Genomic DNA, 22,903 nt, shown 5'->3' on the forward strand with positions numbered 1-22,903 from the left:
TCTCCCTCACTCTGAACCCCACTACTCTCCAATCCCCTTCTCTAGTTTTCTTCCCTCTGCCAAGGTTTACATCTTTGTTTATAGCCTTCCAACTTCACTGCATCTCTGCACTAATATGGTATCACCTAGTCTAAGCATTCAAATATCACGAGTCAGGGCCCAAAAAATCATCATTGGTTTACAAAATCATGAGATTTCAAAAATAAAATATTTTGACTCTTCATGGGTCTTCTGGCTTTCACACCCTTAGGGGTCTTGTTTTCAAGCTTTTCTTGGCTACCATGAGGGCTATAAACTTATTTTTTTAATTAATGAAAGCTGAGAATCTGGTGTATTCACATGATACTAGGGATTCAAGAAAAACACTACTGATCATGAGACTTTCAATAAAATCATGAGAGTTGGTAGTGCTGTTAAATACGTCATTCAACACTACTTTAACAGAACTTCTCTCTCTTTGTTTACCCATAGTATTTAATCTGAAATGTGCACAAGCCTTCGCAACTAATTCTACCACTGTCTGCATGCATTGCTACTCAAATTGTCTTATTAGTCAAGTTGTTGGGGAAGATGCAGGAATCCCCTTGGTGAAACTATGGCCTGGATAAAGCAGGAGGTTAGCAGAGATTAATGTTCCCTTCTAACCTTAAAATCTATTAAGCAAGTTCACGCAGTACTTATTCTTCAAAGTATATTTCAATAGACTGTTTTCAGGCAGGACTTTAAGAACTTCTTTCACTGATGATTGAAATATTTCCTGTTTTAGGGAGAAACAGGTGATTCTTGAAGAAGACCTAAGATCAGAGATTAGACATCAGATACATGCTTTTATTTCTCCAACCTTCTTTCTAGGTATTACAAACAGTGGGTAAATAATGCACCATGGACTGAAATTATATAGTTATAGAGCTGTTGAGCCCAACCTCTGCTAACAAAGCCAGCCTTCCACAAACTAGACTAACTGCACCTGAAAACACTTCTTTGCTTTCTCCTGTGCCACCCCATATGCCTCGGAGAAGCTCCTTGTAAAAATCTGCAAAGCTACTACATTGTCCTCCTTAAATCCCACCTCTGCCATGAAGCCTACACAACACTTGACAATGGCTATAAACACAGTAGTTTCACAGGTACCTTGTTCTTCCACAACCCGTTTGTTTTCCTCCTCCTGTTGTCTCTCATCATATAGTTAGACTGTAAGCTCTTTGGGGCAGGACTCCCTTGTTTATTTTGTGTGTGTACAGGATCTAGCACAATGTGGCCCTGATCCCTGAATGAAGCGTCTAGGATCTACCACAATACAAATAATAATTAACGTTTCCTTCAGTAATTCAAATTCATCAACAAACTCCAGTGAGTTCAATGAAGTTACACCAAGAATAAATTTGGCCCAATACAGTTATTTAAACATTCAAAAGCATCACATACACTATTTTAAAGGATAAAATAAAGGGGGATGGGGGAAACCAGTAAAAAAGTATTTACTATAAATTTTGAAATAAACAAGGTGGCAAATTAATTTTCTGTACAGATGAACCACTAAAAATATTGTAATTAGTAAGACACTGAAAAAGACTGAATAGACCTGAAATGGATTTAATACGTGTTGAATAAAATATAAACTTGGAATACTTTTTAATCCTTGTTCAACCCCAAAAGAGGCAGGCAGACAGATTGATCTAGGGGATTGGATGGCTGAAGAGATTACTAACAGGATAAAGAACTTCTTCTCGGTCACTAGTCTGAAGTCAGCCCAGAATAGTGGTGTTCCAAAGTAGTTACCATGTCACAACTGTTTGGTAATTTACATTAAATGAGTATGATGAACACAAGCGTTCACATTAAAAAAAAAGAAAGAAAAAAAGGCCAAGATTTCCAAAAATAGTTGCCTAAAGTTTGTCTCTGAAATCTATAGTGGGTGTCTAGTTTTTGACCATGCTGAGCAACCAGCAGCTCCCACTGAAGTGGGTGCTTTGTACTTGTATAAGCTTACTTATTCAGATACCAAAAAATGGATTCAGGAGCTCAACTTTAGCCACCTACTTTGAAAAATCTTGACCACAGTTGACACACTTATGGGCAATGGACTGAACCAAACCCTTGGTCCAGGAACACTTGAGTATGGCTGCTCAGGCCCATCTAAGGTCTAATTTAAACAGAACTTTGTACAGTTACAAGGGCCAGGACATTTTAAGTTAATTATACATTAAAAATCCTAAGCATTTGAAAGTATGGACACACAGAGTTAAGCTACCTCTCATAGTCTTAAAGCTGCCCCTGTACATCTGCAAACCATCCATGCAAATTCACCAGAAAAACTTACACTTATAAACCGCATACTACCACTATACTTTCCCACATCTGACACATACAAATATGCATCCTACACAACCACAGATTTATAAGATGTACAACCTAACCAACCACAGATTTATAACACACACACATATATCATGGAGACTCTCAGCATAAGTACAGTGGAAAAAATACAATACACACAGTAACACTAAGAGCATAATGTTCTAACCAAAATTCCCTCCACAAGCTTCACCAGCTACTCAGCCTGAAGAAGATGCTCCCCTCCCCAAAAGGCCTTATACTGTACCCCGAAGGTAAAAACCATGGGCTCTATCTGAATAGCATCTTCTACAGTCTAGGATGTTCATATAAATAGGACTCATCAGCAGATGTATCCCGTGCAATCTCAACTCTCAGGATGGTGCATGGAAAGAGAGACAGTCTCTCAGGACCCAAATCTTTTAGGACTTTATCGATCAAAATGAATACACTGAATTGCAAATCAGAAGCCTGGGGAGTCTACAGAGAATAGTTGGGGATATGTAGGCTTCACATGACTGATACAGCCAACCAGCCAGTCTCATTTTGTGTTGGCTGATGCTTGGCTGAGTCCAATGTAGAGCAAGTGATTGTAATCTAGTCTGGAGGTGTAAAAGGCATGAATGAACACAGTGGAATCCATGGCATGGAAGAAATGTCACAATCTCCTAGTTAAACAAAGGTAATGAAAAGGTCTTCTGGCCACTGCCATTGCCTGACACTGAAAAGAGCAGTTGGGGATTCCAAAGCCTGTAGAGGCTGTTAATATCAAAGAGCAGACATACCACTTTAGCCGAGGTAATGCATACTGCCCTCACAAGATCCCCTAAGCCAACCAGCATCATCTGAGTCTTGTCTGAACTGAGCCTTGCCAGTCCTATCACAGCCACACTACCGGAAAGCAGATAATTTTGCCATCTAGGTCTGCTGAGAGTGGAGCTGAGCATTGTCATCCTATCGACGACACTGCAGCCTAACCCACCTCAGTATTTCCTCTAGCAACTTCACCAGGGAATCACTTCAGAAAAAATGGCGGAGGGAGGCGGAGGGGAGAGTTTTGTCAGCATATAGAATGTTGTATGTGCTTATAATTTGGGGGATGAGGGGAATGGAGCACATAGACTTATGAAAAGTCCCAGGGGCACTATGCCTCCTTGTCCAATAGCAAATGATGTTTCTGAACTTCATGTATGTGTTGAGCAGGAGAGCTGACATATCTGTACAATCCCACATGAAAGAACGCTGGAGTAGATAAGTAAGTACTCTCCAGCTAGGACCTTACCAAGAAAGGGACAGAGCCATTGACATGTGACTCCATCCATTCCTGGCAGGAGTCAACAACAACTCGGAATCAGTAATAGCTAAAGCAGCTCACAGAGCCATTATGGACACCTAATCTTTTGTGCATTGCCAGTAGGAGATCATCACTGGCCATGAAACTAAAGATACTAGTTTCTGTACCACACCCTGGCTTCAAACCTTGTTGAAAGAGATCAGATATGTTAAATGAAAAGCACTGTCACACAACCTTCTGTAAAATATATTTATCTGCAAAGGACATTGTGAGGATTAATGTTAGCACAGCACTCTGCTAATATAAAATCTTATGCTAGAGCTCAATTATAATCAAAGGACTTACAATATTCCTCATATGTTTCAACAATATTGTCAGGTGGGTGCACTCATAGGATATGACTAACTGCACTCCAGGTTTCTGTTCAGTAGATTTTGGACCTGAAATAAGCAAAAGAAATTAATTTCCAGTTATTGAAAGTGTGAATTTCCAGTCAGTGAAAATATTAATGGGAATGCATAGCTAAAGCATTGAAATACTATTTTAAATAACATGTATAACAAAATATTGCCTGCTTAAGGAAGGTCTGGAATTAGAAAACACTAAAGATGAGCTTGTTATAAATATTAGGCCATTAAGAGAGATTTTACATTTTCATTTGTTGTCAGTCTGAATTTCAGCTGGAATGTTAAGACCTAATTATCTGTACCCTAAGGGTATATTTTAGAAAAATGAACATAATTGAACTGTTGTTTGTGATTTTTCCTATACATTAAAAAAAAATCTTACATGGGGTTTCAATTTCTTCCAGTTTGCAGTGGGGGAAAAGAAGCTCTTACTTGTATAGGAGGCAAGGCATGTAAATCAGTGCAGAATTTGGCTTACATTTATAGACACAAGAGTTCGCAAAAAGGTCCCAAAACAACTGTAGATTTATGAGACCTAAAGATACTAGGTGTAAAGAAAAGGAAAAGATTACTGTATTTTTGCCAATTGCAGGCATGGGTGAAAGTAACATTCCATACTTACCGGTACGGAGGCTAGCTCCGGCCCCTGGAAGGGGCGGGGCCTCAGGCGGAAGGTGCGGGGCTGGGAGGGTCAGCGTCCCCCAGCCAGCCCATCCGCACTGCTTGGCCTGCACCGCCCAGGGCTCCGGCGGCGATGTAAAGGGCCCGGGGTGCTGGTCACTGCTGTGGTAGCAGCAGTGGTGGCCAGAGCCCCAGGCCCTTTTAAATAGCAGCCCCGGAGCCCTGGGCGGTGCAGGCCAAGAAGAAGGTGCCCCTTTTTCCACCCTCGGCAGTGGCCCGGGGGGGGACAGTGGGGGAGGAAGGAGGCAAAAGGGGGGATGACGGACGACGTTAAAGCGCTGCGATGGCAGCGCTTTAACATCAGCTGAGTATGGGCCGGTACTGGGGGCCACTTTTTACCAGTTCGCCGTACCTGCCCGTACCGCCTTACTTTCACCCCTGATTGCAGGCCTGATCCCATGGCCCTGATACTTTGCACAGATTCGTATTAATATGCAGTTACAATCTGATCCTGTTCACACGGAAACCAGTGGCAAAAATTCCATTACCTTGAATGCAAGCCCAGTCAGGTTTATAATCTGAACACTGACTCAGTATTTCCTATTAGTATTTTTAGAGGCATTGAGCCAAATGTCTTCACCAAAAAGTTGTGTTTTTTTAAAAACTGTGGGATAACGAATGCAGGTTAGCTGGTCTTGCTGTAGAATCCTAGTGGAGAGGCACACGTAGCTTTTACCGTGATGTAGTTAGGTCAAGGTCAACATTTTACCTCCCACCTGTGGTTGACCTCACGTTGCTTGAAGTAAAAATGACAGTCTCTTGTCTCCACTAGGATTTTTGTAGAGAGATAGCTAACCCTCATTATTTATCCTGCTGTAAAAAAATACTCTCAACCTCGATGTAATCTACTCTAACTTTACTGAAACAAGTAGGGTTTCATTTTACTGACACTAGGACTGAATTTGGCCCATTATATCCATTTACTAGACTAACAAAAAAGTGAGAGTTTGCTCCTGTTATCATTTATTTGTTTTACTGTAGTGCCTAGGAGCTCCAGTCATAGACCAGGATTCCACCATGCTGGGTGCTGTAAAAACGCACAAGAAAAAGACAGTCCCTGCCCCAAAAGCTTGCAATCTAAGTATAAGTCAAGAGTCAACAGCTGGATAGAGGTAGATGGGGGAGCGCACACAATGAAACAATATTGTCTAATAAGACAAGATAGACACAGGGTGGGGAAGGGGTAGAACGCACAAGCAGAGTGAACAATGGGATGGCGGCAACTGTTATGTTAGGTCCACCATTTTGGGGGATGGGGTGATACTTGGGAGGGGATAGGCTAAATGAAAAGAAAAAGTGAGGGCAAGGAGGGTGAGAGGGACAGGGCAGAGGAGAAGAGGGTAAGGCAAGGCAGTTGTGGAGTGAAGCTGAGATGAAGAGCCTGAGGAAGGGGGAAGGCAGGGAGGAAGGGAGGGCTGGAGCAAACGGCCAATCAGCAGAGGGCAGAGAAAGTCAGAGCACTTTGAACTGTTTTGACTGGAATGTCGAGAGGTCCCAGATTTGGCTGCTCCTGTTCCTACCGGCTGGAGTCTCTGGTTGGCTGCTCTCTACTGCTCTCCATCATGCCATGGGGTGGGAGTGAAGGCACCATCTGGGTCCTTGTGCCACCGGACTAAGAAGATGTTGATGGGAGGGATGACCCCAGGTGGGCTCCACTTTACGCACTCTCCCCACAAGGGTAGCAATCCTTGCTTTGGCTTCATCTGTTGCTACCAATCTGTGGCTGGCTCTTCTCTGCAGATTTCACACCCCCACCCCCTACGTGGCCCGGGGGATCACCTAGATCCCAGTGCACCCAGACTGTGGCAGGGTCTCTGCTGGACAATTCTGGAGGGGTGCTGGGAGAGGGGTGGACACCATTTTATCCCCTCCTCCACTGCAGCTGACGTTAACCCCATCATGCCAGTACAGTTATGCAAGTATGAATGAGGTTCTGTTCTGCTTACATCATTATCAACAAAAGCATCAGGAAAAGAGTGCTGAGTCTGCCACGCAGCATGTTGGAATCTGCCACTCTGTGACAAACCTACTTTAATCCCATCCCATTTTCAAAAGTGATTTAGGCACTCAGGAGCCTTTGTCCCATTGACTTTCAGTGAGGTGTTGGAGCCTAGGTCACTTTTGAACATGAGATTTAGGCTTCTAAATGAGTTGGGCATTGTGACGCTGTGCAGAATGCCTAAATATCTTCAAAAATCTGGGCCTTAGTCTCTCTGAGCCTCAATTCCCCATTTGTGCAACAGGCATCAAATTATTTTACAAAAGATTTGGAGAATAAATACACAGATACTTGGGAGGTACTCAGACATTATCATGATAGCAGCTCAATAATTAATTAGATAATCCAAATACTCCCAAAACTTTGGGAAAGTTCAGATCAAAATCTGAACTTCATAACTATTCCCTATCTTTACAGAGAGCCCCAAACCCAGAACGGCAAGTCCTGAACTCAAGTGATATTTTTTGATTCCCCCTCCACCGCCAAAAAAAGGGTGCTGTTTAAACAGAAAGACATGCGTCTCTGACATGGCCTATGCCACCATGCAATGCAAGGAAAATCTTTACTAAGTTCTCATGAACAGAAAACTGAACAGAAGAGGTAAAACCTGCCTAACTAGAAAGCAGAGATGCTGCTGTCCTCCTGCTGTAATAATTTGCATACCTATCCTTTTCAAAAATATTTTTGTAAACTGGCCACATTTATTTCAGTTAGGGCTGTCAATTAATCGCAGTTCACTCATGTGATTAACTAAAAAAAAATTAATCGCATTTAAAAAAATTAATCATGATTAATCACACTGTTAAACAATAGAATACCAATTGAAATTTATTAAATATTTGTGGATGTTTTTCTACATTGTCAAGTATATTGATTTCAGTTACAACAGAATATAAAGAGTACAGTGCTCACTTTATTTTTTTTATTACAAATATTTGCACTGTAAAAATGATAAACAAAAGAAATAGTATTTTTCAATTCACCTTATACAAGTACTGTAGTGCAATCTCTTTATCGTGAAAGTGCAACTTATAAATGTAGGGGTTTTTTTTGTTACATAATTGCACTCAAAAACAACACAATGTAAAACTTTAGAGCCTACAAGTCCACTCAGTCCTGCTTCTTGTTTAGCCAATCGCAAAGAGAAACAAGTTTGTTTACATTTACCAGACATAATGCTGCCCACTTCTTAATTACAATGTCACCCGAAAGTGAGATCAGGCAGTCACAGGGCACTGTTGTAGCTGGTGTCACAAGATATTTATGTGCCAGATGCGCTAAAGATTCATATGCCTCTTTATGCTTCATCCACTTTTCCAGAAGACATGTTTCCATGCTGATAACACTCATTAAAAAATAATGCATTATTAAATTTGTGACCGAACTCCTTGGGGGAGAATTGTATGTTTCCTGCTCTGTTTTACCAGCATTCTGCCGTATAGCAGTTTTGGATAATGACCCAGCACTTATTTGTTTTAAGAACACTTTCACTGCAAATTTGACAAAATGCAAAGAAGATACCAATGTGAAATTGCTAAAGATAGCTATAGCACTTGACCCAAGATTTAAGAATCTGAAGTGCCTTTGAAAATCTGAGAGAGGTGAGGAGTGGAGAATGCTTTCAGAAGACTTAAAAGAGCAACATTCTGATGCGGAAACTACAGAGTCCAAACCACCAAAAAAGAAAATTAACCTTCTGCTGGTGGCATCTGACTCAGATGATAAAAATGAATATGCGTTGTTCCGCACCACTTTGGATTGTCATCAGCATGGATTCATGTCCTCTGGAATGGTGGTTGAAGCATCAAGGAACATATGAATCTTTAGTGCATCTGACATGACGCCAGCTACACCAGTGCCATGCGAATGCCTATTCTCACTTTCAGGTGACACTGTAAACAAGAAGCAGGCAGCATTACCTTCTGCAAATGTAAACAAACTTGCTTGTCTGAGCGATTGGCTGAACAAGAAGTAGGACTGATTGGACTTGTAGGCTCTAAAGTTTTACATTGTTTTATTTTTGAATGCAGTTTTTTTGTACATAATTCTACATTTGTAAGTTCAACTTTCATGATAAAGAGATTACACTGCAGTACTTGTTTTAGGTGAATTGAAAAATACCATTTATTTTGTTTTTTTACAGTGCAAATATTTGTAATAAAAATAAATATGAAGTGAGCACTGTACACTTTGTATTCTGTGTTAATTGAAATCAATATATCTGAAAATGTAGAAAACACCAAAGAAATTAAATAAATGGTATTCCATTATTGTTTAATAGTGAGATTAATTGCACGTGATTCATTTTTTTAAGTGTGCAACAGCCCTAATTTCAATGCTAGAATGATTTTGTTATAACAATCTACTCCCACCCCCCTTCTGATATTGCATAGTGACTAGATGAGCATCATTAGGAATCACTTAAACAGTGACAGGAGGGGAAGGAAAAAAATCCAATGAATTGCACAACTTCATAGGTTCAGTGTTTTTCTTGGGTAATTAGAAGCACATGGAAATTGGTTAAATAAATAGCCATAAGAATTGTGCTAAAGCAGTTGTAACAATACAGAGCATAGCATACTTGAGTATGAAACAGGGAGTTTGTTTGAACATAAAGGTACAATTCTCTTGGGGGTTCTGTTGATACTGTGAATTGCAAGAGGTCAACTTCAGCAGTTTAGAAAGTGCATCAGATCTGAGAGTGTAAATTACAGTGTTAGAATTCAGTTGAGCATCATGTCCTGCCCCACCCCTTTTTTATCTGTTCTATTAATGTTTTAGAAAGTGAAACTTTCCATCCAATTGAGGAATTCTTCACTTGCAATCGGTGTTTTTATATACAATAAATAAATGTATGAATTGTTTAACTAGGTTGAGGACAGTGCCATACATTGGGGAAATACATATTTTAATCACATGAAAATCTGAGGTCTGAAAAAGACACCATAGGTATGAGCATGGCTATTTTAATTTTTTTTTTTGCCTTTTTCCAATGTATATATGAAACGGCTTTAACAACAAAGATAAAATGAACTGAACACAAGGAAGAAAAAGGAAAAAAAAAAAAAAGAACACAAGGAGTCTGATTCAGCAAGGCACTGAGCGGGCTCCTCTGAGGCATTAACCACTTTCAGCTTCCATCAGCTACCATCAACAATAGCAGCCAGATGCCATCAGGCTGTTTTTAGCCATCAGGTAACAGTTTAGAAACTCCTGCATTCAGTGCCTAATTGTGGTCTCATTGAAGTCGATGGGCGTTTTGCCATTTTCTTTTGAGACCAGAATTTCGACCTAAACTATAATGGAGCACACCTGCTCTGATGCCCAATCTGGATACAGAGCAGCTGGCGGACCCGCATGCTTGGGCTCTGCATTGTTAAAAGGTGGTGTGCTCTGTCTGTTCTCTCTTATAAACTAGAGCCAAACATTTGTCTAATGGAAGACACAGTCAGAGCTCCCATTGACTTCAATCGAATCGAGATTTGACTTCTAAGGATTGATCTGACGCTCACCGAAGTCAACGGAAAAGCTCCCATGAGTGCCCGAAGCATGGCCCCAGGGCTAAATAGAGTTCACAAGTTCTTTTAATATGACTTCTGGATGCTCCTTACTTGGGACTCCAGGGTAAGGCTTGAGTCAGCCGTGGGTTTATTTATTTTTTATGATTACAAACCAAGCCAGCTAATTTATTTGGAAATTAATTGCAACTTCAGGCTGAATGATTTGCAGTGTTGCCAGGTTTGTGTTCCCCTTATTTATTTGGATGGCCATTTTTTAAAGCAAATTACAGCCCTACTTTATGCTCTCCAATGTTTCTGGAATCATCATTTTTAAACAAACCATTCACTGTAGTTGCCATGTTGTATGAGAAATTAAGGAAGTAAGGCAACAGATACAGAGAAATTGATCAAATTTCCTTGAGGGAAACTACCCTGGAAGAATGTTTTGCTTTTATGCATCAAAGGATTGCAAAGTGCTGTGTAAACACTAACTAAACAAGTTTCTCAGCACACCTTGAAGGTAAGTAAATCTTATTCTATCTTCTACATCCCTTGATTTGTCTCACACCTTTCCTCTCAAGACCTGTTTTAATGATCTACCATCAAAGGCTGATGGAACCAGTTCAGTTTGAGTGGATTGGGGTAGAATACTGCAAAAATGACCAACTGCTCTACTGACAGTTTGGTAGAGAATTATAATCCTCCTGTCATCAACTGTTGAAAGATTAGCTCCTAACAATCTCTTTCCTAGATTTGGCCTCGTAAGACATAATGAAATACTGATGGCCTGCAAAAGATGAAATACTAAGAACACATCAAGAAGCACATATAAGCAAGTGCAGCAGAGAGAGTTGTCATGTATCACAAGGATTAGTACAACAGTCTGGTCTCTCTAGGGGTGACACCCACACTAGGCACAGGGAGTAAAGCCTGCACAGGGAAGTGTAATGCACATCTCCCCCCTTCAATGAGCTTGGCTTTTGTTTTAAAAGAGGATAGGTCCTATTTCTCTGTTGGTATAAATGGGCTCAACTCTACTGACATCACCTAATTGTGCCAACACAGACCTTGTCCTATATGTGAACCATTAGAAATGACAGCAACCATTTCATTTCTTCACAGTGTATAGTTGAATGGTCTGGAATTTTAATACTTCCAGTAGACGTTATTCAGTAACAGAAAAATAATCATCATCACTGAATATCAAAATTGTTTTGATGGATATTTTCCCACAAAATAACATTTTTTTTGGTCATCATGAAACACCTTAGGCAAAATCATTTTTTATACTTGTTCCCCCCATGGTAGGCTAAGAGTACCAGGATGCATACAATATTGAGTATATTTCAGAATGCATCCCAGTGGGAATACTGCATCTGTATTCACAACAAAGTAAATTTGTCACTGAGTTTTAATCTCTTCATTGCTAGGAGTATAGTATAAATTCATACATTTTAATTTTTATTGTACTCTCTTTAATAAATGTAATTACCTACAATCTTTGAAAATTAAAGTGGTGTAAGTGAAGGATGATGTCAATCAAAATTCATAATCTGCTTGTTATGGGGCATTCTTTCTAACTAAGAGACAGGGCTGAAGGACAAATCACCAAGTTCTCATTCAGGCAAAACTCTTATTAAAGCCAAGTGGAGTTTTGCCAGAGCAGAGAGACAGTAAAAATGGAGGCCTGAATCATCCCATATATAGAAAAAAGGAGTAAAACCTCTGAGCGGGGAAAGGGAAGGGGGAAGGTGTCTCCACACAGAATTCCCTGCCTTCTGCACCATCACTCCACTAAAGGGATGGGCTTCACTCCTTGAGAATATGCTTAGGACCCACCTTCAAGCCAGGAAGATCCCAGGCCTTCTATGGAAACTGGGGCCACACAGGGCAATGCATTGTTCCTGTCCCCATAGAATTATAGAACCATATGGTTAGCAGGGACCACCAGGGTTATTTAGTCTACCCCCCACCCTTGCCAAGATGCAGGATTTGTTGCAGCTATCCAGCCTCCTTTGAATTTTAATTCTATCCTCCAAAGTATTTGCAGTCCTCCCTAGATTTGTGTCACCTACAAATTTGATCAGCATGCTCTCTATTCCTACATCCAGGTCATTAATAAACATGCTAAATAACACAACACCCAGAAAAGATCCATGTGGAACCCCACTTGAGACCTCCTTCCAATCTGTCATCATTCCATTAATAGCTACTCTGTTTCCAGTTGTTTAACCAATTATGCATCCACTTAATGGTAGTTCTACCGAGCCTGTATTTCTCTAGCTTACTTATGAGAATGTTATGTGGGATTGCGTCTAAAGTCTTGCTAAAGTCCAAGTATATTATGTCCATCGCATTCCCCTTCTCCACCAAACCAGTTACCTTGTCAAAGAAGGAAATCAAGCTGGTTTGGCATGATCTGTTCTTGGTAAATCCATGCTGGCTCTCAGTGATCACCGCTTTATGCTCCAGGTATTTGCAAATGGAATGTTTTATACATTGCTCTAGTAGCTTCCTAGGTATCAAGGTCAAACCGACTGGTCTATAGTTCCCCGGCTCCTCCTTCCCCCCCATTTTAAAGATGGGCGCTACATTAGCCCTTCTCCAGTCTTCCAGTACCTCTCCTATCATCCATAAGCTTGCAAATATCACCAATGGCTCTGAGATTTCTTCAGAACCCTAGGATAAATGGCAACAGGCCCTGCTGACTTGATTCATTCAAATTAGTCAAAAGAACTCTGCTGTGTTCTTTACTTTTCCTGATCTGCATTTATTTCCCTTTATTTTCTATAACAACTTCTCTGGTCATGCTATTTTTTGTATGAAGAGTGAAGCAAAGTAGGCACTGAGCAGTTCCGCCTTCTTATCATCTTCTGTTACCGGCTCATCTTCTCCATTGAGCAGTGGGCACATGCCATCCCTGATCTTTCATTTTTGTCTGACATATTTGTAGAAACCCTGCTTGTTTTCTCTAACACTTCTTGTCAGTTGTAACTCATTCCTTGCCTTGGCTTTCCTGACTTTGTCCCTACATACTTGTGCTATTCCCACGTATACATCCTTACTGACATGCAAGTCCTTCCATTTCCTGTATGTACCCCTTTTGGGTTTTAGATAGCTAAAAAGCTCCTTGTACAGCCACATTGGTCTCCTGTGGCTCTTCTTATCTTTCCACTGCATCGGAATAGCATTATGTTGAGCCTCTAGTATTACATCTTTCAGGAACTGCCAGCCCCCTTCGACTCCTTTAGAGTTGAAGGGGGCTGACAGGGGGCTCCTAGACCCAACACACATCATTTCCCACTGTCCAAAGGAAGTTGAGGGAACAGTGCTCTGGAGGTGGCTACTCTCTTTATGCAATGTAGGGCCTTCTTTGTGTTCTGTGCTGGTACAGTGCCAAGCATAATGGAGCCCTGATCTATGACTGCTACTCAGATACAAACAAAAATAACGTTTGAATAACGGGAAATTCCCCTCCGTAGCCATGCAAAGACCTCAGGATTTGAACATTAGAACAAAGAGAAAGGGCATTAACTGCTTCAATCTGAAAAATCTATGTGATTGTCTTACTCTCAAAATCTTTAACAATTAGTGTTTTCTAGGGTAACTGGAGATGAATATTCCTGTAAGACACAGATGCTTTGCTTATTTAAAGCATTTCCCAGACTTTTGAAAGCCAAGTTACCCTGCAGGCAAACAGCTTCCTACATCCCTATCTCTGATTATTCAAGGCCTACTGATCTTAACTTGTACATCTGCTGTATCCCCCTCTCTCTGGCTAGTCTTACGGAGCCCCCACATCACCATAAAAATGTAAAGAGTTAACCAACAGGTTGGGTTATTGATATGATAGCTTGGTAGCTCACTAAATACTCAGAAAATAAATGATGGTCCAGTTCACAGAGTGAGAGGTTTTCTTCTTTAACCAGTGTACCATTGGCTACATAATACTTATATGGATGGTCCACCGGGTTCAATTCCCTGCTCTTCTACAGACTCATCATGTGACATCAGTGTCTCAGTCCCTCATCTGTAAAAGGGGGTTAACAGTAGTTCCTGATCTCTCAGGGGTGTGAAAGATAATACATTGAAGACTGCGAGGTACTTAGATACTACAGTAAAAGAAGTCATATAGAACATAGCCCATGAACCCAGGCTACAAGCTGTATTTAAGGTCTGGCTTGAATTTTTGCAACAAAACTCTTCTCTTGTCAGCGCTTTGCATCTTCCCAATCCTGGGCCATCTGGGTATCATCAGAGCAACCATAAGCAGTTTCCAATGGCCCTAAGGGAATTGATGGGGTACAGAGATGTCTTGGCCATGGCTCTTGTGCTGCAGGGAGAGGGGCCGTAGGAGCCACTATAGCAATTCTACACCAACAGAGGATCTCTCTACACAAGGGGAATCCTCCAGTGGTTGGTTAAACCAGAATTAGAATTGCTTTGTGTCACTAGAGTGGTATAGCCAAGGAGCAGGGGCGCAGTCTATAAAGAAGAGGAACAAGCACATTGGACATGGAAGGGATGTGGCATTGTTAACAGCCACTCAGTTATGAAATGTGGATAGCTGGGTATCCTGGAGCTTTCTTATCGCTTGGAATATACAGCAAATGGCTGAACTGTTTTGGTGCAATCAGAGTAGAACCGTGGCCTTCGGCATTAGGTTTTATTTCCCCCACCCCCAAAGTTGACTGCAGAAGATGAGCTAATATGCAAGAGTCAGCATTCGGTAACAACAAAGCCAACAAGATAGCTCATTGGTGGGGCTTCAGGACAGAAGAGGGAGATGGTTAGGAATTTAGACATGTTAAGGAAACAATGTGCAGAGTATTATTAATTACTGAGGAGCAGTATATAGTAGTGCTATTTCTATAAGTAATGCATACTTAGGCAAGATTAACCACATATTCTGTTATGTACATGCCCCACTCATTGTGAAATACTCTCATTGACAGGTCATTGCTAGCATACATTATTCTTTCCCTGTCTCAACACATGCATGATACTTTGTCATACCTCAAATCCTCCTTCTTAAGATTGTTATTTGAAGAGGGGTTTTAAGAAAAAAAGGGTTCCTGGCCTAGTTTGTTTCAAGTATAAATATATATTTGCTTTAATTATGACGTAAGTATAGCTAGAAATAATACAACTAGTAGGGGAAGGGATGTCAAAGCCAATTGGGGCTGCAGATTGTATTCAAAAAATATTTGTATTAACCTCTACGAGTCAGGAAATAAAAAGTGAACTGAATTACTTACTGGTTATTATACTCACATTAACAAACAAACAACACGTTTACCAGTGGGTTCGGTTACACCCACCTCTGCATTGCAGCATTTAATGTTACCAAGACCTATTCCCTCTTAAAGTGATCAAAATTAATAATGTACATGCCTAGGCTAACAAGTGCAGATTCTTCCGGCCAGTCGGTTTTGGACCCATCGAGGAAAAAGCTGAGGACGTGCTCATTCTGAAATCAAATAAAAAAAACAACAGAAATATTACATGCTATGAATGGGTAGGGGATGTGCTCCATTTTCCAACACTGGTCCCAAAGGGCAACGGACTGGTTTGTCTCTTGCACATGCACTAGAGGAATAAGCAGGAAAGGGGAGCCTCTTCCCTCCCATTGCAGGGCCGCATGGCAGGATAGGGCCCTAGTACTCCCTTGGATGTTGCTCTATGAATCCAGATGCACACTCGAGTGGGGTGTAATCACAGCCCCGACCATCTGTGCAAAAACTGGGTTTGACAGCAGGCACTAACAAGGGTGCATCCTGCCCCTTTTTGGGGAAGCAGGAAAGAAGCACACCTGAGGGAGTTGTACCTTGGCCCCATGAGCCATCCTGCTCTGTACTAGCTGGATGACTCAGGGACACTATGTCTTTGCTTCTTCCGGTCAGCATGCCACACGACAGCAAGGCCAAAACGTGGTCTCAGATTAGTGTTTCTAGTTGGTAAATATGCTGCAAAATATTTCAACCCCACCCCCTGTGCAGCCCTTCTGTGGAGAGGAAGTGGTGCAGAAGGTCTTGCATTGGTCCCCTGCATGCAGGGTGAAATTCACCCCATTCACTGGACCAGTGTACGGCCTGCAGTGCCACATAACTTAAGTGGTGCAAACGTCTTCTGTTGGCTCTCTGTACCCTCCCATTCTAACAAGGCTAATAAAGAGTTAACTTTCTGACAGAGCTCAGACATGCAAATAGGAAGAAGAGGATCATTTTTCACCACATTGTTTAAAGAGGCCTCACCTCTTGTGCTAGATTAGAGATTTTATTTGTGTTAACTGACCCACAGTGCTCTAGTAAACAGATGTAAAAGGTAGTTGAATTCAGCTTTAGAGCAGTAAAGTAATAAACCAAATCCCCTGGTCTCAAATATTGTGCAGTGCACTAAAAATGTGAATTTCAAAATGAACAGTTATAAGAGTTCTGAATCAAAGCTGGACAGTAATTGCATTTTATTAGCTTTTTCATAAAGCAGCATGTCAGATTGTCCATGCTTTAATGTGGTTAGACTAGCCACATTTATATCAGTGTTACCGGGATTGACACTATAATGAACTGGATGCTGCACAAGAGCCTTTTCAGATTCCAGCATTCAAATGTCATCAGCGTTTTACAGGGCTAAGAGAAATAAGATGTCTCTTATCAACAGCATGTCCTGCTTCAGTTTGACAAAATGCAGCAAGAGACAAAAAACGAAAAAGAGGAGCTTAATGATAAATGTAGCTCCTAGAGCAATTAACATCTGGGATTAGCAAAAGAAAAAGGAACATATGCTCAGCATTCAGATATGATTTAACAATTTGGATTTATTTTGACATTTGTTTTTGCTTTTTATTTTTTTGTTTGAAAAATAAAACCTCCAAAATGCTTCTAAAAATGTCACTTTTCCTTGATTCAAATAGGAGAAGAAGTGATTAGCAAGAAAGTGCCAGTACTCCAGATAACGCCGAGAGCTGACAAATACAAGGTAACTTTAATCTTCTGGGGATATCTCATATGTGAACACATATACTGCTTCAGGTAGTAGTGTCATCTTGAACATTTATTAAACAATAGGCTTATTCCTTGTGGGACCCTTATTTGCTTTTTCAGCATAAGTCTCTACAGGCAAGTGTAGGGAGACTCAGCATTTGAAGGAGTATATTTTTGGCAGCTCAGCCCTTATTTAATAGTATGAAAAGAAAGCAGATAAATGTAAGTAGTCATGCTACCTTCATAAACTCGAGAGGACAGGTATGAGGAGGCAGAAGGAAGAATATTTTAACACATTTGAAAGGGAAATAAAAATTCTTCACTGAGCATCCTGTCTTTCTACTTCCTCTTGCTTGCTCTTTCAACACTAGATAGGTAGGTTTATATTGGTGACACAGGGAGATTACTGAGTGAGAAGAGCAGAGGGTTATTTCAGGTTACCATAAGTGCAAGTTCTCATTTTCACCAGTACCTACAGCATCATTGAAGAGCACATGGCAAATGGTGCAAAATCTCATGACAGGCATACACATAATGGACACCATTCATCCCTGGTGCCTCACTATTGATTTCAAGGCATGAATTTTGCTCTGTGTGTGTGTGTGTGTGTGTGTGTGTGTGTGTGAGAGAGAGAGAGAGAGAGATTGAGAACAATGACGTACCCAGCATGGTAACAACACACATAGGGAGACAAGAAAGGTTAGTGTTGGCAAGTGAAAAGGAAAAAAAAAAACTGCCTCAGACAGCCCAGGACCAACGGGCAGATTGGCCAGCCCACAGAGGGCATGTGAAAACACTGCCAAGGCCAAGGAAAAGATCTTCAAAGTGTTTGTTGTAATAGGCATCCATAACTGCTTGAGAGACAGCAACTGCTCGGCAAATTGTGTGGAGGCTGGGATCTTAAGTATCGGGAGTACGTCTGCATAGTACAGGACATGCTCGTTTAGAAGCCACTTCAGCAAATAATTTAAACGCATGCTTAGGTTCACCCCTATTCAGCAAGAGACAAATACATGTTTAACTTTAGGCTTGTGCTTAAGTCCAATTGCAGTCAATGCCAATGGGACTTAAGCATGTGCTTAAGTGCTTTGCTGAACATAGACAGACTGATGTATTAGAGCCTGAGACAGCACGTGTTAAATGAACACAAATTGTATGTTTTGTAAATGGCTGAGTGCCTACATTCCATTAAGGATTAAATGCTAGTGATCAGAAGTGTTTGGTATTGGTCAAATAGTTTTGGTGGCCTCAGTACATTTCCAAGTGAATAGGTATCCATGTTACAAAGACACATCACCATGAGAGGCAGTAACTGACCCCTGTGTTGTCAATTTCAGCATAAGCCAAGGAGTGAATTGACCATGAACATTCAACTACTCTTTCACAGAGAGAAATGTTCTCCCCAGGTCAGTAATTTTAGTTTAAGTTCCTTAAAGCAATGCCTGTATTAGGAATTTTAGGCAAATCTCCCATCATTGGTCTTATTTTTATCTAATAAAAATATAATCTGTAAAGTTTAATGGTTGATGTTCACCTGGTTGAATCAAAAAGTCAAATATTCCATTAGGGGAATCTACGTACCTGAGCTGTGGGTGTCTCTCTGTTCAGAATTCATCAATATGCTCAGCTGTTAAAATTGAAAGGACCAAATTTCTGCTCTCAGGTACGCTGGTACAAATATAGAACTCTTAAATCTACTGACTTTGGTATGTATATTCTGAACTTACATTAGTGTAACACACTAGACTTTGGCCAGGTATCTCTACAGGAGCCTAAGTAAAAATTATCTTAATACTTGGGCAAATAAATTAATCATAGTCAGATTTCTAGACAGCAATAATTCCAGTAGAAAAAGAATCAACCTGATCTGTTTTTTTCAGCTGTCTGCCTATCCCATGCTTCTGTTATAGTTCAACAGGCCAGAGAAGCAGCAGGAAAGAAATAAATCAGAAAAAGCTGACCCTGCTGCATCTATGACATCTTCAGGAAGTGATAGGGGAAGATAGGAGACTTCAAGCCCTGTGCATTTTGGCTCTGCTTGATTGCAGTGTATACATGAAAAGTGAAAATTCAAGGGAGCCACACACTTCAGACCCTCATTATTTCTATCACATTAGAGCGACGCCATGAAATGAACACTGGAGCCATTTTCTGATTTCACTTGCATTGGTGTAAATCCAGAGTAGCTCCAGTGACATCACTGGGTTATTTTGGATTTACACCACTATGTACATGAGGAGAGAATTTGGCCCTGCAGGTTATACAACATTCCACCATATTTATGAGGGATTTCTTTGCTCAAATAAAAGAAAGATGTGAAAAAAATTTAAAATACAGATATGCCCCTTTTCAACCTTAATTACTTTTTTGCAAAGCATTAGTTAGACTAGCAAAAGGTGCAAAATTATCGCCTGATTCTCATTTATACTAAGGTCTTAAAGTGTGTACTTATGTAATTTACAGCTATTTCAATTTACACCCACTTTAAAGCTTCTTTACATTGTCATAGTGGTATAAAAAGACTTCAGTATAGGTAAAAATCAGGCCCTGTATGTTTCAATGTGCTAGAATCACATCTGATGTTAGCAGTAAAATTTCAATAACATCCATGGACTTTTATGTGCTTACACTAATACTGAATTTGGCCCAATGTTTTTAGAAGTATCTTGTGGATAAGTAAAAACAACTGCACACAGGAAAAAAAAACAATAAACTTCACCTTCCCCACAGTTAATGTAGTGTAGTTTTGCTAATTGAGCTTTCTCTGAAATTTTCAAAAACCCAACCCACGCGCGCCCCAAAACAAACCAAAAACCTTTATGTATGAACTCAGTGGGACAATTCAGGTACGTTTAATTAAGCACATGCATTTTGGTAGAATAGGAACTGACATCTAAAATTTGTGAGCTGCATGAGCACACTGTAAATCCAATATATTGAAACCAAAACAAACACCACACATTTTTTAAACAAAAAGAGATGAGAAAATAATCCATGCCCACCTGAGTAAGTTGATGAATTCTAAACAGCAACCCCTCACACACATTCAGGTACATAGATTGCTAGTTTCCTATTTATAGAAAATATTGAGGGCTGAAAAATTAACATTACTTAATATTCAGTTCCATGATTGAAGTTAAGCTTTTTGTACGCCAAGGCCAGCTGCAACTTCCCCTTCAAACTACGCAGAAAAAAAATCACCTTAGTCAACAACTGACATGTTGCTGCTTGACACAGGACCCAAGAGCTGACTCAATTAATAGTGCCTTAATTTGGTTTTGACTCCTTAGGGAGTGGACAGTCTCCTAGAGCATGGCATTAAAATGATGAGCAACTGTGATAGCCCTAATTTATTTTATATATTATGGCTTTTGGGTTGTTATGGACCTGCAATTTCTATTTAGCCTATCACTCAGCTAGAGTTAGCAGTGGGCATAAAAAAAAAAAGTCTGTCTGTGAATGTCACAGATTTGATTTACACTGAGATAATGTGTAATTTTGTTGTTCCCATGTTTCAAACCTCCAATTTATTGTGTCTTGATGTTTCAACTAGTTTCTGGATTGTTCTCCCACAATAAGACACCACTTGGCTGCTATTATTTAATGAGGCAAAACTGCAAGAGTCCAAATATTTCTGAACATGTTCTCATGTTTATCCATGATTATTGCCCCAGTATATGCAACTAATCAACCAACCATGATATAATCGGTGCAAAATTACAATATTTTTCTACCACACATGTAATACAATTGATTTCATGGAAATAAAATTAAACTAAAAAAACGTGCTGACATTTGTCCTTAATCATTGACTTAAGCTACTCTACTTAATATCAAAATAAAGATGCATGCATACTAGAAATTTGCTGTTTTAATTCCTGTTTGTAGCCAGATGGATATTAACTGCAATGTTTTACAAAAGAAAATTCACTCAGACAACTTTCTGTGAAAACATATCAGTTTTGATGGAACTTTCATTGGGAATATTTCTCAGGTCAAAACCAGAGGAAGCGAGAGAGAGAGAGAGAGAAACCTACTTGGAAATAAACCATAACATTGTGGGTAGAGCAGTCACCTGGGATATTGGAGATTGAGGTGCAGGTCCCAGTTCTGCTGAATTCAGGGCAGGGACTTGAACTTGGTTAGCCCACCAGGGAGGGTATTTCTCGAAAATTTTGAAAGGTCTTGGTTTTGTCCTGATGCAGAATAAACTAAATGCTGAAACCTCAACATTTTTACAAGAAACTGAATTCTTGTTTTCCTGCACCCATGCTCAGGAGCTCTCAGGGTAGGTATGTTCGCCCTCCCATCTGAACTGTCTGGCTCCCTTTTAAACTGATCTTCCAGTCGGATCAGGCTCTGCAGGTGTAGGGGGCGGGGGTGTAGTCACCTGGGCCAACAACTGCTCCTTAACCCCTTCAAAAGAAGGGGTTTATAGACCCTGTCACAGTATGGACATTGGTATGTGTGGATAATTCAAATTTTCTATTCTTTAAAATACATTGTATTGGTATTTTAAATGTTTTAAATAAGGATTTGACTCCATCAGAATTACAATATAAACAATAAGGTAGATAGTCCCTTCCCCCGCTATGTTAAATCATTTAACAGAAAAGGCCAGTCTTAAACATAACACTGTTTCAGTAATAAGCACTTAGTTTGGTCTGAAGAGTATGCACACTCACATGAGTCAGTGAGAAATCGGAGTGTAGTCCAATTCTCTTTAATTCTAGAATTTTTAGCTACATAACGATAAGTCTGAGTTTGCAGTACCTCCTGCAAAAGCAGAGCAAGAGTTTTCATAGTTGCACAAAGTGACAATTTATGTCTATGAAATCAGGATAATCAGTTTAGAAATGATAGACAGAGGAATTTATAATTAAAATCTCTTCCACTTTTTGGGTTTCCACAGCCTGAGCCCACACCCTAGGCCTCAACTTGGCTAAAACACAATTCAGCAGGACAAAAATTATCAGGTTAATAGATGTAAAAGACAAAGAGTTTCATGCTATAGGCATCTGCACTTTCAAGACACATCAAACATTTATTCTTCACAAACTCCTTAATTATTTATTACTACCCATTTTTACTAATGCATAGTAAAAATACAAGTAACTCTTGAACAGAGAACTATCATTAGATATGGCTTAGGCTATGCTTTCTAGTCGCATGAGAAAAAGGACAGATTTGACTAGAAAGTTGTCTGAGATGAGAAGACAGACAGAAGCAAGTAAATACAATAATTTTTTTATCAAGAAAATCTCCTAACGAATACTTTCCGCTTGGAACTTAACCAAACATCCACTATGGGGAAAGGGAAAGTTGATACTATTTAAAAAACAAGGATCTCTCAGCCATTAATATAAAGAAAATGACCCACTGAACCAGTCTCCTTGATCTAAATATATCAGTATGTTCAGAATATCTAACATCCCCTGGCAGGAGAGCAACATTAAAGTAAAACATCACAATTCAGTGATTTTGGAACGCCATTGACTATATTAAGATGATCCCTAGAATTACTAGTTAGATACATAATGGGTAGGAAGACAATGTACAGCATACGGTAACATTTTACAGATGAAAACTATCCACCTATTATTCCTTCCATTAATATGGTCCACTGATCTTGTACACCATTAACTACAGCACATATTCTACTGTAAAAGATTAGTTTCTCTGTCATCATTTTAATAGTTGTCCCT

At 40.1% G+C, this 22,903-nt stretch overlaps 1 protein-coding gene across 1 annotated transcript in view; it reads right to left on the reverse strand.

Moving 5' to 3' along the window:
* Window positions 1-22,903, reverse strand: part of PIK3C2G (phosphatidylinositol-4-phosphate 3-kinase catalytic subunit type 2 gamma) — a 278,348-nt gene that overhangs the window by 35,434 nt on the left and 220,011 nt on the right. Inside the window, exons 29-30 of the mRNA XM_073335036.1 lie at window positions 15,610-15,685; window positions 3,974-4,068 (exon numbers count right to left, since the gene is read on the reverse strand). Of these exons, the coding sequence (XP_073191137.1) occupies window positions 3,974-4,068; window positions 15,610-15,685 (171 nt within the window). The remainder of the gene's footprint in view (window positions 1-3,973; window positions 4,069-15,609; window positions 15,686-22,903) is intronic.

This window comes from Lepidochelys kempii, chromosome 1 (assembly GCF_965140265.1).
Source record: "Lepidochelys kempii isolate rLepKem1 chromosome 1, rLepKem1.hap2, whole genome shotgun sequence".
Taxonomy (NCBI): Eukaryota; Metazoa; Chordata; order Testudines; family Cheloniidae; genus Lepidochelys; species Lepidochelys kempii.